The sequence below is a fragment of the Lontra canadensis genome, unplaced genomic scaffold (genome assembly GCF_010015895.1).
Source record: "Lontra canadensis isolate GAN:19392208 unplaced genomic scaffold, GSC_riverotter_1.0 scaffold176, whole genome shotgun sequence".
In the NCBI taxonomy this organism is placed as follows: domain Eukaryota; kingdom Metazoa; phylum Chordata; class Mammalia; order Carnivora; family Mustelidae; genus Lontra; species Lontra canadensis.
This window is the reverse complement of record NW_022631170.1, coordinates 1052413-1068221: the sequence shown is the minus strand read 5'-3', so window position 1 is coordinate 1068221 and position 15809 is coordinate 1052413. Positions and strand designations below refer to the sequence as shown.

The 15809-nt window shown below is 38.1% G+C and overlaps 3 protein-coding genes across 3 annotated transcripts; 1 reads left to right on the top strand and 2 right to left on the bottom strand.

Moving 5' to 3' along the window:
• Positions 1–3955: 3955 nt before the first annotated feature.
• Positions 3956–4891, top strand: LOC116860436 (olfactory receptor 1013-like). Its single transcript, XM_032846492.1, has one exon. The coding sequence runs from the start codon at positions 3956–3958 to the stop codon at positions 4889–4891; it is 936 nt and encodes a 311-aa protein (XP_032702383.1).
• A 2036-nt stretch (positions 4892–6927) lies between these two features.
• On the bottom strand, positions 6928–7881 carry LOC116860487 (olfactory receptor 9G4). The gene has a single exon (XM_032846542.1). It carries the CDS (start codon positions 7864–7866, stop codon positions 6928–6930), a length of 939 nt encoding a protein of 312 aa, XP_032702433.1. The 5' UTR covers positions 7867–7881.
• Positions 7882–13177: 5296 nt separating this feature from the next.
• On the bottom strand, positions 13178–14116 carry LOC116860486 (olfactory receptor 1013-like). Its single transcript, XM_032846541.1, has one exon. It carries the CDS (start codon positions 14114–14116, stop codon positions 13178–13180), a length of 939 nt encoding a protein of 312 aa, XP_032702432.1.
• Positions 14117–15809: the final 1693 nt, after the last annotated feature.

The window sequence follows — 15809 nt, the reverse complement described above, 5'->3', positions numbered from 1 at the left end:
TGGATAAAGAAGATGTGAGATATATATATATATATATATATATATATATATATATATATATTGTGTAGCCATCAAAAGAAATAAAATCTTGCCATATGCAATGATGTGGATGGAACTAGAGAGTATTATGCTGAGAGAAATAAGTCAATTATCATATGATCTCCCTGATATGAGGAATTTGAGAGGCAGAGTGGGGGCGTTTGGGGGGTAGGGAAGGAAAAAATGAAACAAGATGGGATTGGGAGGGAAACAAACCATAAGAGACTCTTAATATCACAAAACAAACTGAGGGTTGCTGGTGGGTGGGGGAGGTAGGGATAGGGTGGCTGGGTTATGGACATTGGGGAGGGTATGAGCTGTGGTGAGTGCTGTGAAATGTGTAAGCCTGATGATTCACAGACCTGTACCCCCAGAGCAAATAATACATTATATGTTTATAAAAATAATAATTTAATTTAAAAAAGAACAGAAAAAAAACTTACTACAAGATTACAGTAATTAAGACAGTGAGGTACTGACATAAAGATGGACAAGGGGAGTTAGAGAGGAGAAGGGTGTTGAGGGAAATTGGAAGGGGAGGTGAACCATGAAAGACTATGGACTCTGAAAAACAATCTGAGGGTTTTGAAGGGGTGGGGGTGGGAGGTTGGGGAAACCAGGTGGTGGGTATTGGAGAGGGCATGGATTGCATGGAGCACTGGGTGTGGTGCAAAAACAATGAATACTGTTATGCTGAAAATAAATTTTAAAAAATTAAAAAAAAAAAAAGATGGACATAAAGATCAGTGGAGTAGAATGGAGAACACAAAACTAAATCCTTACACTTATGGTTTTGGTAGGTAGGGTACTGTCTCCCAAAAATGCTCATGTTCTAATCCCTGGAATCCAGGAACATGTTAGAACACATGGGAACTGGAAATTGAGGTTGTTAATCACCTGACTTTAAAATAGATTGTCCTGGCTGGCTCAGTCAGTAGAGCATGCAACTCTTGATCTCAGGGTCATGAGTTCAAGCCCCACATCAGGAGCAGAGTTTACTTCAAATAAAATATAATAAAGTCACTTATAAAATAAATTGTCCTGATGATCGCCCCACTACTGTCATGTCTGCTGTTTATCATTTGACCTTCCAAATGACAGTTCTTCACATTCCTATAATCATTTTTAAAAAAATGTTTACTGCCTATTGGCTGTGATGTTTGTAGTGTTGTACATTAAACATACTCTCATTTTTATCTTTTCTTTTTGTATGAAATGTTTAGTTTCTTTTTTATGATAACTATGAAGGGATGATAGATTTAAATGAATTTTTTTTTATTTTATATATTTTTTCACTACAGCCACATCTCCCCCCCCCAAAAAAAAATAGATAAAATTTAAAAAAGAGGGTAATGTACAAGTTTCTGTATGTATAACGTCAGGCTCTATTTCATGAGAGCAGCTGATCACGATTTGTTTCATGAATCAAGGTATGGAAATGCTTGCATATTGATTGATTTAGGCAGTGTTTACCAGTAGAGGCAAAAAAGAAAAAATATATATAACTAAAAATAAAAAAACAACTTCAAAGATTTTTCAGTGATCAGAATCCACATTTGCATTTCAAGATAATGTAGTTTTAAAGAAAGAGTAAAAAGAAACCTTTGACATAAATTCCTCCTTTCCCCTTGGCTTAATGAATATGACTTATTCAGCATAACATCTTTATATGTTCCACATGTTAAGAAAAATGTACATTAAACGTGTTATAATTAATTAATTTAAAAAATAGATTGTCCTGGATTATCACCTAGGCTGAATATAACCACAAGAGTCCTTCAAAGCAAAAAGAGAGGCAAAAGAGTTGAAGCCAAAAGGAAGATGTGACCATACAGATACAATGGTGCTGACTTTGAAGATGGAGAAAAAGGACCACGAACCAAGGAACATGGGCAACCTCTAGAAGCTGGAAGAGGCAAAGAAATGGATCCTCCTTCAATGCCTCCAGAAAGGAACACAGCCCTGCCAATATCTTGATTTCAATGCAGTTGGTCCCATGTTGGACTTCTTTCTAATCTACAAAACTGTAAGATAATATATTTGTGTTGTTTAAAGCCATTACATGTGAAGTAATTTGTGACAAGGGCAATAGGAAACAAACAATGGTGACCTGATTTTTGGCAAGGATGCCAAGAGAATTCAGTGGGGGAAAATAGTCTTTTCAACAAATGCAGTTGGGACTAGATATTCACACTCAAAAGAATGAAGCTGGACCCCCACTTCACACCATATACAAAAATTAATTCAAAATGGATTGTTAACCTACATGTAAGAACTAAAACAAAAACACTTGGATAAAACTGAGCAAACTGTTGTGAACTTAGGTTAGGCAATGGTTTCTTAAATAAAACATCAAGAGCAAGCAAGAAGAAAAAAGATAAAGTAAACATCAAATTTAAAAGTTCATGCACGTCAAAGGATATCATCAAGAAAGTAAAAAAATAACAGAGAATGAGAAAATATATTTGCATATAATAAATTTCATAAAAGACTTGTATCCAGAATATATAAGAAGTATTACAATTCAACAATGAAAAGACAAAAGAAACTGATAAAAAGATGAGCAAAAGATTTTGATACATATTTCTCCAAAGAAGATAGTTAATAAGCACTTGAAAAGACACTATATATCATTAGTTATTAAGAAAATGTAAATCAAGGGGCACCTGGTAGCTTAGTCAATTAAACATCTGGCTTCTAATTTTGGCTTAGGTCATGATCTCAGACTTATAGGATCAAGCCCCCCCATCCAGCTCTATGCTCAACAGGAAGTCTGCTTGAGATTCTCTTTCTCACTCTCCCTCTGCCCCTCCTTGCCCCCTCAAATAAATAAATAAATAAATCTTTAAAAAAAAGAAAATGTAAATCAAAACTACAATATCGTACCACTTCACACCCAATAGGACTGCTAAATTCAAAAAGATAATAACTTGTATCAGGATGAGGAAATATTGGATCCCACATGCTTTACTGATATGATTGAAAAATGGCAGGATTCATTTGGGAGACAGTTTGGTAATTTCCCAGAATGTTAAATATAGATGTACCATATGATTCAACAATTCTACTCCTGGATATCTACTCAAGATATATGAAAGCATATGTCTTTACAAAACTTGTATAAGGATTCCCATAACAGCATTGTTCATAATTGCCAAAAAATAGAAACAATAAAACATGTATCCATTGATGAATAGGTAAATGAAATATGGTGTATCCACACAAAGGGATATTATAAAGCAATAAAAACAAAGTAATGATACATGCTACAACATTAATGAAAAAGAAAAATGTACTAAAAAGGCATATTTGCAGGTGGTATACTCTGCCATCTTTCAATTGTCACCACTTTCTAAACTACAGGGACTTTCCCATCTCTCATGGGCTTTGAGTAACTTGTCCATGTATAACTGGGAAATAAGAAAAGACTGTTTCCTCTCAGTGTCTAAGTTTAATTAGTTCCTCTCCCAGTTTATTTTCACCACACCATCTAGTTTGCTTTTCCTAATATCTCTAACATTAACTGAAAATATTTCCACATGTATTTGTTTATTTATCATGTAGGACTCTAAATAAAGTCCTCGTAGAATAGGAGTCAGCCCTATTGTCCTCACTGCTGTATCCCAATTCCAAGAAGGCAACTGGAGCTCAAGAAATATTTTTCTTGAAAAATAAGTAAGCAACCAAGAGCACTCAAGCTTTCCTATTATTAAATGCATTTTATTGAAATGAATATGTTAATGCTCCCATCACCTGCCCTAGTCAGGCAAAATTCCTGCTCTGATCTCACTTGACCTAACAGCTTATAGTCTTGACTGTATCTCACGGGCTTATCACAGAGCTTGCATTCCTGTAGTATGGGTTGAGGGAATTCAGCACTTCATTCTTTCATTTGCAGGTGAGGTCTCCTTAAACCATGGAGAGAAGCAATCATACAGTAACTGAGTTCATCCTAGTGGGTTTCACAACGGACCCAGTGATGCAGTTGGTCCTGTTCGTGGTATTCCTTGGTGTGTACTCTCTGACTGTAGTAGGAAATGCCACCCTCATGGTGTTGATCTGTAATGACTCCCGGCTGCACACAGCAATGTATTTCTTCATCGGGAATCTGTCCTTTCTGGATCTCTGGTATTCCTCTGTCTACACCCCAAAGATTCTGGTGACCTGTATCTCTGAAGACAAAAGCATCTCCTTTGCTGCCTGCCTATCTCAGTTCTTCTTCTCTGCTGGGTTGGCATATAGTGAGTGTTACCTATTGGCCGCCATGGCTTATGACCGATACGCAGCCATTTCCAACCCCCTGCTTTACGCTCAGGCCATGTCAAGGAAATTGTGCATCTGTTTGGTTATATATTCCTATACTGGAGGTTTTGTCAATGCAATAATACTGACCAGCAACACATTCACCTTGGATTTTTGTGGTGATAATGTCATTAATGACTTTTTCTGTGATGTCCCACCACTGGTGAAGTTGGCGTGTGATGTGAAAGAGAGCTACCAGGCCGTGCTGTACTTCCTCCTGGCCTCCAACGTCATCGCCCCCACACTGCTCATCCTCGCCTCCTACCTGTTCATCATCACCGCCATCTTGAGGATCCGCTCCACCCAGGGCCGCTACAAGGCCTTCTCCACCTGCTCCTCCCACCTGGTCTCTGTCACCTTGTACTACGGCTCCATTCTCTACATCTACTCTCGCCCAAGTTCCAGCTATTCCCTTGAGAGGGATAAAATGGTATCAACATTTTATACTGTGCTGTTCCCCATGTTGAACCCCATGATCTACAGTCTGAGGAATAAGGACGTGAAAGAAGCCCTGAAAAAACTGGTCTGGTTAACACAGTCGGAAATCTGAGTTGACCTGTATTTCTCAAATCAGTGCTGAGGGAGAATGGGCTGTTTCAGAAGGAGCATGGGCAACTGGCTGTTTTTAAACAGCACAGCTTTTTTCCTAGTCAAAGAGATCCAGTGAAAAAAGTTTTATTTATGTTAGTTTGACTTGCTTTAGTGATCAAACTATAATCTATATTATAAATTATTGGTTCAATTGAATAATAACATAATTTTAAAAAGCAGCCTCAGGGCTTAATGCAAAATGGAAGTATATATTGCTTCTAAGATCCTAAAAGATTAAATTTTCCTTTGCTATCTTCTTAAGATCGACCTATTTTCCCCCTACATACTAAGCTTTATGGGAATGTGAAGAAATTCTGAAGATTTGTGTAATACATCCCAAATCCTTCTCATTCAGTACTTACAGAACTTTTGTAATAGAAGAATTTTTTTTTTTAAATGTCGGGGAGCCTAGGTGGCTCGGTCAGTTAAGCATCTGACTCTTAGTTTCAACTCAGGTCATGATCTCAGGGTCATGGGATCCAACACCAAGGTGGGTTCTGTTCTCAGCAGGAAGTCTGCTTGAGATTCTCTCCTTCTCTCTCTGGCCCTCCCCCTGCTATTTCTCTCTCTCTTTCTTCATCTATGTCTCTCTCTACCTCAAATAAAATAAATAAAAATATTTATAAAAAATAATTTTAAAATGTTAAGAATATTGTGATAAAAAGAGAAGGCATTGAGGTGTTATTTGATGAATGCAGAGGAAAAGAAAGATCAGAAGTGTCAGAGCTAACAGAAATGTTGAAGTGACTCCACCTATTTGTTGTAAAATTTCAATTTACATGCATTTTATAGGGTGCCTGAATGGCTCAGTTGGTTCAAGTTCTGCCTTCAGCTCAGGTCATGATCTCAAGGTCCTGAGATTGAGTCCTACATCAGGATCCTTTCTCCACAGAAATTCTGCTTCTCCCTCTGCACCTCCTCCCACTTGTTCTTTCAATATCTCTCTCTCTCTCTCTCTCTCAAAAATAAATAAAATCTTGAAAAATAAATAAATTTATTTACTTATTTAATGACTGTGGCCATTAGAGTAATAGCTATAGTCTTTCAATAATAAAGTACTGACTGGTAAGGCACAAGCTATTCATTTGTCACATGTAACTAATAATCCTGAATTTTCACTGTGGTTTTAAGGAGTATTAAAAAAATCAATTAAGTTTGTTATGTACTGAATATTGAGCTGTAAGTTTCTTTATGCTTAAAATCCTCTGGTGAGAAAAAAAAAGAAGTGGTGAGTCTAGAACAGAGTAGAATTTTGTTAGTCAACTTATTGATTATGGCTTGTTCCACTTGGTCTTGATCTTTTCCTTCACAGAGAACATGTGGTGTTATGAAGTGAAAGAGTGTAAAGCAGAATATTTATTCTATTCTCTGTGGAGAGATCACTTTTCTGAGGTGATATACAATTTCAGAGACACATATCTCTTCATGGATGTAGAAAGATATTTTGGCTGTTTATTTCCTCATTCTAAAGAACTCTTAAACATACGGCTAATAGTCGATGTAGAAGACTCAAGGTTTACAAAGGTATTTTCTGTATACTCAGAGCTTTAAGATGAAGTATGGAGAGAATGCCTTACTAAAAATAAATATTTATAAAATTTTGAGTAAATTTCCAGCAGTTTAGTCATTCTAGATCCTCTCCCCACACGATAAAATTTGCTTCCCAAGGTTCAAAGACAAACTGCATATACAAAAACTATCCAATTCCTTTTCTCTTTCCAAGATGCCCCAAAGATAATCAAGGGAATAAGTTTTATGTAAATCTATCACTACAAAAGAGTAAAATACAATATTGTAAAGCATCCAACAACCCGAAATTAATTGGTTTAAAATAGTTTAATCACCAAATAGTGATAAACGAAGAGTGGTTTCCTCAATGTGTCATTGCTTTAAGTATGACTTGTATTTACTTGAAAATTGCAATGATTACCAACAGACATATACGCTAATAATTTGGAAAATTATGCAATAAGAACATTCCACAAAATATAACCTTCATCTCTGCAGTCTTATGGTTTGCGTTGCTTTCCAGAAGGCCTCTTTGACATCTTTATTTCTCAGGCTATAGATGAGTGGGTTGAGCAGTGGATTGACCACAGTGTAAAACAGAGCAGCCACTTTGTCTTTCTCCAGGGAGTAGGTGGAACTTGGCCTTGAATACATGAAGAGCAGGGATCCATAGAAGAGCATGACTGAAATGAGGTGTGAAGCACAGGTGGAGAAGGCCTTGCGCCTTCCTGAGGCTGAGCGGATCCTCAGGATAGCCAGAAGTATGTTGCAATAGGAAATCAGGATGGCAAGAATGCTGGAGAGGACCGTGAAGCCCACCACACCCAGGAGGACTTTTTCATAGACGTGGGTATCTGTACACGACATTTTAACCAATGGTGGTGCATCACAGAAGAAGTGGTCAATAATATTTTTACCACAGAAACTCAAGCGGAAAGTGTTGGCAGTATGGGCTATGGCATTCAAAAACCCTCCTATGTAGGAGCCAGCAACAAGCCCAGTACAGAGAGACCTGGACATAGAACTTGAATAAAGTAATGGGTTACAGATCGCTGCATACCGGTCATAGGACATGGCTGCTAGGAGGTAGCACTCAGTGTAGGCTACAACACAAGAGAAGAACAGCTGGGCCCCACATCCAGCCAAGGAAATTCGTTTATCTTCTGAGACACAGTTAGCCAAGATTTTGGGAGTATACACAGAAGTGTACCAAAAATCCAAAAAGGACAGATTGCCAATGAAAAAGTACATAGGTGTGTGTAGGCGGGAATCAATTCGGATTAGAATAACCAAGGTCATGTTCCCCGACAAAGTCATCAAATAGAGCACCAGAAATATTCCAAATAGAATCAGCTGCCACTGTGGGTTTGCTGAGAAACCCACCAAGATGAATTCACTCAGAATGGTACGATTCCCTGCCTCCATGTCCACAGAGGAGAAAGCCTGATAAAGACTTTGAGGGGGGAAAAAATCATTTTGCAGTTGTTCTATTGAAATAAATAAACAAAGGCCTAAGTTAAGTCAGTACTTATTAGGACGCTTATGGACATTTATCCATGATTACCTAGAATGATAGTATTTCAGTCTGTGGCTTGGGGAGACCACAGGTATTAGTGTTAGAATCTGATTGTGAAATTAGGGCTTTCCCACAGGGCAAGGCCCTTAGTCCAACCAGAGAAGAAAAACAAAGCCCCCAACTGGTTGTTTGATTGAGTGAAGGAGACATGCATGAAAATACCAAACCCAATGTTAAGTACATAGTAAGTGCTCAAAAAATTTTAGTATCCTTCATGTATTATTGAGAATTTATGTGTCAGGCGTTATGCTGATAATTACACAAATGTCAACATACTGTACCACTCTTGTAACTATCAATACAACATTTACATTAGATATGATATATAATATAATTAATATAATATAATAATGTAATAATCACTATGCTCCAATTAATATTCTAAATTCTAATCTTGAAATACTTAATCCTTTCTATAATTTCATAAAGTAGGCACTATTACAATTCTCATGGTGTTTAAGAAACAAGTCCAAAGTCACCAAACAGATCAATAGCAGAGCTGGTATTTAAACACAGAATTTTCTTTATCAAGAGTATGTGCTCTCAACTGCTAAGCCATTTATGTGCTTTATAAGTAAATGGTTTTTCTTTTGCTCTCCTGGTTAAGGCAATATATAATCCTCTGACAACTTGAATTACTTTACTTAATAAAAACATCTTTAAAAAAGCTTTTTTTAAGAACATTCTTTCCCCACTTTCTCTTGTTGACCAATGAGATTCATATACATAGCTGAGCTATTTTTGGATATAGTAAATGCTGAATATTAAGCAAAACACAATCTTTGGTGTCAATGACAGACTGAGAAGCCATGAATCCTTTCAAATTATCCCAAAGCTCTAAAACTCTGAGGGAGAAGCTAAAAGGAGAAATCTAATTCAAAACATATGGAATTGGTCCAGTAGTTGGTGGACTATCCCTTAGTTAAAAAGATAGTGGGAGAAAGTTAAAACCAAGAGAAGATTGTGATTTACTTCCATGTTCAGAACATTCTCCTTTGAGCTAAGCCAGAATCCGTTTGTAACTGGACTGTCAGTTGTAATGTTCTACCCCAAAGTCCACTGTTCCTCTTTAATAAGGAAAGGAAGTATCTTAATCTTTAAATATTAGGTCTTGTTATCTTTCAGATGTAGCTAATGATGTTCAGAGAGGACATGATTTGATTGATAAACTGTAGTAGATAAAGCTTGGAATCCTGAAGATCACTCATTCCTCCAACTATTTCCATATAATGGATCTCATCTCATTAGCACACAAAGCACAGATGCTTTAGTCCTACACCCCCTTCCCTAAGTGGGCTTTAACTTAACCTTTACAACTCTCTCTTGCTACTTGTCTTCACCTATTTAGGACTTCAACCAAACTAAATTACTCACATAATCTCCCCCTTAAAAATCTCACATCCTAGGAGCTTCACATGTATTGTGCTACACTGGTGTTCATTTCTACACTACAATTTTTTTTTTTCTGAATTTGCTCAAGCTTGAGTAATAGTTATCTTGGCAGGGATTTATGGTCATTATATTGATAATGTACAACCCGGTGGATGATAGCCATCATCTCAGTAGTTACTATGAACCTCCTCTGCTGTGTTATTATTTATCTACACAATGAAAAATACCTGTGCCTTATTAAGTTCACCTTCAATGCGATAAAACTTGGGGGGGAAATGAAAATATCTGAGAGTGCCTATTATTACCCTTCTACTCCTGCCCTCCAGAGAGGCAAATAACTGAAAAAAATTAATGATTTTTTTTGGTCTATTATTCAAAGTCTTCACAGAAGAAGAGATATTGAAAAGAGACCGGAGAAATGAGCCCAGTGCTAGCCCATTGTAAGGATAAGGAGGAGAGGAAAGCAGTTCCATGAGAGAGAAAAAAAATATATATATATATCAAAGCCCTCACATGAGCGAGAGTCTGGTGAACTCCAAGAGTTGAGAGGGGTTAAGTAAAGACGGGGTGTTCAGAAGAACCAGGAGGTGAGCCACAAGAGTGATCAACTCACAAAGCCTATTGGAAGACATATTAAGGATTTTGGCATTACACGAACACAAATAGTTTTGGGGAAAATAGAGCAGAGTTTGAGGAAAACAAGAAGATGGGTATTGCTGGTGAGAAGAGGGCATGGGATTTGAAATAGAGTGACAAGAATGGGTCTTCATAAGAAAATGACATTTGAATGGGATTTGCAGGAGATGAGGTGTGAGGCCCCATTCAGGTCTATTTTCCCCAAGACATACCGTCATCTTCTAGCTTCTGGATATAGTTTGTTGTCCATTTTTCCTATCAGCATACTGCATACAGCATACAGCACACAGGTCAGTATGATTTCTCTGTTTTATTTACTGCTGTACCCAGCACATATAGAACTGTTCCCAGCAACTAATTGGCACTTTATAAATATTTCTAGAATGAATGAGTGGGTAATTATCTTTATATCTTGAAGCTCTTTTCCCCCAAAGTATTGTCTACTTCTAACCTCATACAAACTACTTAAAACAAATTTACCCTCAGCTAGACATTTATTACTCAGTGTACTGTATCACTTCAGCAGGAAGATTATTAAAGGACTCTTAATCATTACCCTCATAACCATCAGGATGTCCTAAAATCCATCTTGAATTTAAAATAAATTGCAATGAAGGGCACTTCGGTGGCTCTGTGGGTTAAGCCTCTGCCTTCCGCTCAGGTCATGATCTCAGGTCCTGGGATTAAGCCCCACATCAGACTCTCTGCTCAGCAGGGAGCCTGCTTCCAACTCTCTCTCTGCCTGCCTCTCTGTCTACTTGTGATCTCTCTCTGTGTGTCAAATAAATAAATAAATAAAATCTTTTAAAATTTTAAAATAAATTGCAATGAAAGTGTGGATGTGAAATAAAAGACACAGAAAAAGTCTGAGCCAATCGTGCTAAAGCATCCCATGTAGAATAGTTTCTCAAGATGTGTATTCTCCTGTTTCCTGCTCCTCTACTGGAGAACTAAACATTTGGAGGGAGAATGTGTCCCTCTAATACCTGAAAACTAGTAGCAAGAAGTGAAAATATCACACAGTGTAGCTTGGACACTATAATCCAAAAGTAGGTCAACCATATTCTCTTTTTGTTTACCCCACTGTGTTAGTGAATACATGGTGACCCAACATAACTACCAGACTGAATTGCAAATTCTAGATGAAAGTGAGGCATCTCATTCGTGGACTCTTATTTAGAAGACTGTGTCTTTCTGTATATGTGTTTGGCGTAACAATGATCCTTTGAGAGCCATGCCTGACTCTGTATCCCCCTTCTAATTTAGCTGAGGCCAAAGAGAGACCAAAACACTTATCTGCCCCTGGTTCTAGTTGCTTACCCTTTGCAAGGAAGGACAGATACTGGAAGTGACAGGATTTTCCCTTTCCTCTGACATTTTGGCATGCTTTGTTGGACTTGATATGTACATTTTCTCACAGACCTTTGAGACCTCTTCCACAGAACAGAAATATACACTTCAGTCTCTAAAGAATCAATTAGAGTTCATTTACAGTATTGGGATAGTGTGTTAATTAGGACATGATGAAATGAAAAATATTTTACTAAAATCTCACTGTCTTACCATTAAATCACAATATAATCACAAACGTGTCTGATAATAGAAACTCTTCAAATTGTTCTAAATAAGCTTTTTTAGAGTGTATCATTTGTGGTCCATAATTTTTTCTACTGCCAGATCTCCTATGCTTCCTTGTCTGTACCGTGCTTCCAGGCTACATTTCCCCATCTCATTCATCAGAAAAATCCTATTAAACCCTCATATTATGGATTGAATGGCAACCTTCTAAAATTTGTATGTTGACTAATAGTGACTCAGAATGTGTGTTTGGAGATAGGGCCTCTATAGAAGTGATTAAGTTAAGGGGTGCCTTGGTAGTTCAGTAGGCTAAGAGTCCAACTCTTGGTTTCAGCTCAGGTCATGATCTTGGGGTCATGGCATCAAGCCCCTTGTTGGGTTCCATGATCAACATGGTGTCTACCTGAGATTGTCTCTCCCTCACCCTTTTCTCCCTTCTACTCATACTGTCTCGCTCTAAAACAAATAAATAAATCTTTTTTAAGTGATTTTTTTAAATGAGGTTTTTAATGAGTGATTTTTTAAAAATGAGGTGGTTAGGGTGAGCCAGAATCCAATCTGATCTAAGTCTTCATTAAAGAAGAATGGAAATTTGGACTCACAAAGAAGTACAAGAGTAATTGTGCACAGAAAAGACCAAGTGAGGAGAAAGCAAGAGGGTGACCATCTACAAGCAGAGAAGAGACCTCAGAACAAACCAACCTGAGTGGCCCCCTGATCTTGGCCTTTTCTGCTCCAGAACTGTGAGAAAATAAATTTCTGTTGTTTCAGCCACCCAGTCTATGGCATTTTGTTATGGCAACCCTAGCAAATGAATATACTTGGTTAATAACACTAGGGCTTTTTTGTGTGAGCACAGCTTCATGTTTTATACGTAAAAAAAAACTTAAAATTAGGAAATGAGAGACACCATAATGAAATATTCTCTAAGTTGTAATGAATTCATGCATAAAGGTGAACAAGCAAAGAAACACAAACATTCATAGAACCTTAAAGGCTATTCATTTCTTCACTTAGCAGAGATTTTCACAATGAATCTTCTCATGGGTGTAAAAGCTTTTTGAAATCTGTCTCTCTACCTCTCTACCTACCTATTTCTATCTACATCTCCATTTTTGGTCTTCATACAACTGCTCCTCTTTTACCCTTGATTTTTATAATTGTTGAGGAAATGCTCTTTCACTGAAAGCTCACTCTGACTCTGAGATATTTGCTCTTCCCTGTATCTGTTGCCAAAAAAAAAAAAAAACCTTTTTATCATGACAAACAAAACAAAACAAAACAAAAACTCTTCTTCACCCTTCTCAGAATCTCAGGAATTTTAGACTAGTCCCAGGTAGCAGGCATAACAGTTATTTCAAATATACCAACCTTATTTATTTTACACACCTACTCAAATACATTAGTGCCAACTTAAAAAGACAATTGCAGTCAAGTGTTTCCACATTATCCAGTAATTTTTTTTTTATTTTTGTTATTTCTGAGAGTCTAGGCTAATAACCATGATGTGGAGATGACTTAGAAAAAAGATACAGTCATGTTTCCCAAGTATTTTCATTTAAAAATTGGTGCCCTATCTAACATTTTCTTCAGAGCATCTTTAACATCTTTATTTCTTAAGCTATAGATCAAGGGATTCAACAATGGTATCACCACAGTATAGAACACCGACACCACTTTATCCCTTTCCAGGGCATAGCTCGTACTTGGACGGGAGTAAATGAAGAGAATAGAGCCATAGTACAAGGTGACAGCTGTCAGGTGAGAGCCACAGGTAGAGACAGCCTTGAGGCGGCCTTGGGTGGAGCGGATCTTCAAGATGGCAGCAATGATAAAGAGGTAGGAGGCAAGGATGAGCACAGCAGGAGCAATGACATTGGAGGCCAGTATGAAATAGAGCACAGCCTGGTAACTCCCCTTCACATCACAGGCCAGTTTGACAAGGGGGGGCAGATCACAGAAGTAATCATCAATAACATTGCTCCCACAGAAGCTGAGGGTAAATGTCTCACTGGTAATGATGATTGAGTTAAGAAAGCCACTAAGGTATGAAGCTGCAACAAGACTTGCACATATCCTTGAGGACATCACCTGTGAATAAAGCAGAGGGTTGGTGATGGCCACATAGCGGTCATAAGCCATGGCGGCCAACAGGTAACACTCGCTATATGCCAGCCCAGCAGAGAAGAAGAACTGAGCTAGGCAGCCAGCAAAGGAGATGCTTTTGTCTTCTGAGATGCAGGTCACCAGGATCTTTGGGGTGTAGACAGAGGAATACCAGAGATCCAGAAAAGACAGGTTCCCAATGAAGAAATACATGGCTGTGTGGAGCCGAGAATCAGCACAGATCAGAGAAATCAGGGTGATGTTCCCTGAAAGACTAGCGACATAGATGATGAAGAAAATGACAAAGAGTACTTTCTGTAACCACAGGTCTGATGTAAACCCTAAAAGTATAAACTCTTTCACTTTGGTGAAATTTTTCTCATCCATTGATTTTGGGTTTCTATGGTCCTTTTCTGTGAAAAGATTAATAAATATGTCAATACATCCATATATCAACTTCCCCTATCATTTGCCATTTTAGATCCCTGAAATACCCAAGTGATGCATGTATGTTGTTCAACACGAGACATGTTCATGCCATAGCGGATATCACTTTTTTCAGACCACTGAGAAATTAGTTCTATGCTGTGGGGGGATATCCGTTATCAGGCACATAACATAGCAGGCACCACCATATTTTTTTTCTTTGAGTATAGCTGACACACAATGTTACATTTGTTTCAGGTGTGCAACGTTGTGATTCAGCAAGTTTATACATTATGCTATGCTCACCATAAGTGTAGCTACCATCCATCACCATATAAAGCTATTAAAATACCATTTACAGTACTCAGTATGCTGTTCCCTTTATTCCCTGTCACCATATATTTCTCAACTAATTTTTTCTCCTTTACCAGAGAGGGTGATTGAGTTATCTTTTCTCTTTGCACTTGATAGAGTGCCTTGTGATAGATGTTAAAAAAGGAAGCATGAAGTAACGCTCTGGTTTCTCTGCTGGTCATTGACTCCTTTTGTCTTTACTAGAGAATTACACCCAGAAGGATACTTTTTATTATTCTAATCATATTTTGGAATATCCTTGAAAGCAATAACTTTATTTTATTCAACTTTTTATCCACAAAACTGGGAACACAGCTATGCATCAAGTAAAAAGTGTGCAATTTAAATAACAGTTTTCCTTTGATAATAGGAATGTGAGCCATAGCTACCACCAGATGGATGCTTAAAAGAAGCAAAATGTTAATCCGTGGCTAACTGTGTTCATGATGTGGTTGAATTTCCTACAAAAAGTTAAAACAAAACAAAACACTGAACTGGCCAAAGTGCATGGTTTGGAGCAAAACAGTAAGCTGCATATGGCCCATAAAGACATGCAGGTTCTAGTTCCAGGAACCTGGGAATATTACTTTATATGGGGAAAGACTCATTGGGTTCAAAATTAAAAATCTTGAGTTGGGGAGATTATCAGGGTGGGCTCTTAGTGCCATCACAAATATCCTTATAGGGAGGAGGCACAGGGAGGTTTGACTACAGACACAGGAAGAGGAGGTAGTGTGGCCATGGAAGCAAAGACTGGAGGGATAGAACCATGGGGACTGCCAGCACCACCAGGCCTGTGAGGCAAAGACTGGATTCTCCAATGGAGCCTCTGGGTGGAGAGTAGCCCCACCAACACCTTGATTTTGGCCCAGTGATATTGAGTTTGGACTGCTGACCTCCAGAACTGTGAATAAATTTGTGTTGTTTTGTGCCTCCAAGATGATGATGATTTGCTAGTACAAGAGGTTGTGGAATTCGACCCCTGACAGTCTTCTTTCCTTCTGAGGCAGACACAGGAGGCAGGTGTGTTGCCGGCAAAGTGGGAAGCAACATCTCCATTTGTCTGTGTTAAGCCCCTAGGATGCCGACTCCTCCAGCACAGCACAATTAAAAAAGGGCTAAATTACCACTGTCAGGGTTCTGAGCTAATATTTCTGCTTTAGATCCAAGGTTTTAAAATTCTCTTATGCTTGAGGGACACCTGGGTGGCTCAGTTGGTTAACCATGGGCCTTCAGCTCAGGTCATGATCCCAGGGTCCTGGGATCAAGCTCTGCATTGGGTTCCCTGCTCAGCTGGGAG

Coding starts and splice junctions, on each gene's coding strand:
- LOC116860436 (XM_032846492.1), top strand. CDS start 3,956: ATGGAGAGAAGCAATCATACAGTAACTGAGTTCATCCTAGTGGGTTTC.
- LOC116860487 (XM_032846542.1), bottom strand. CDS start 7,866: ATGGAGGCAGGGAATCGTACCATTCTGAGTGAATTCATCTTGGTGGGT.
- LOC116860486 (XM_032846541.1), bottom strand. CDS start 14,116: ATGGATGAGAAAAATTTCACCAAAGTGAAAGAGTTTATACTTTTAGGG.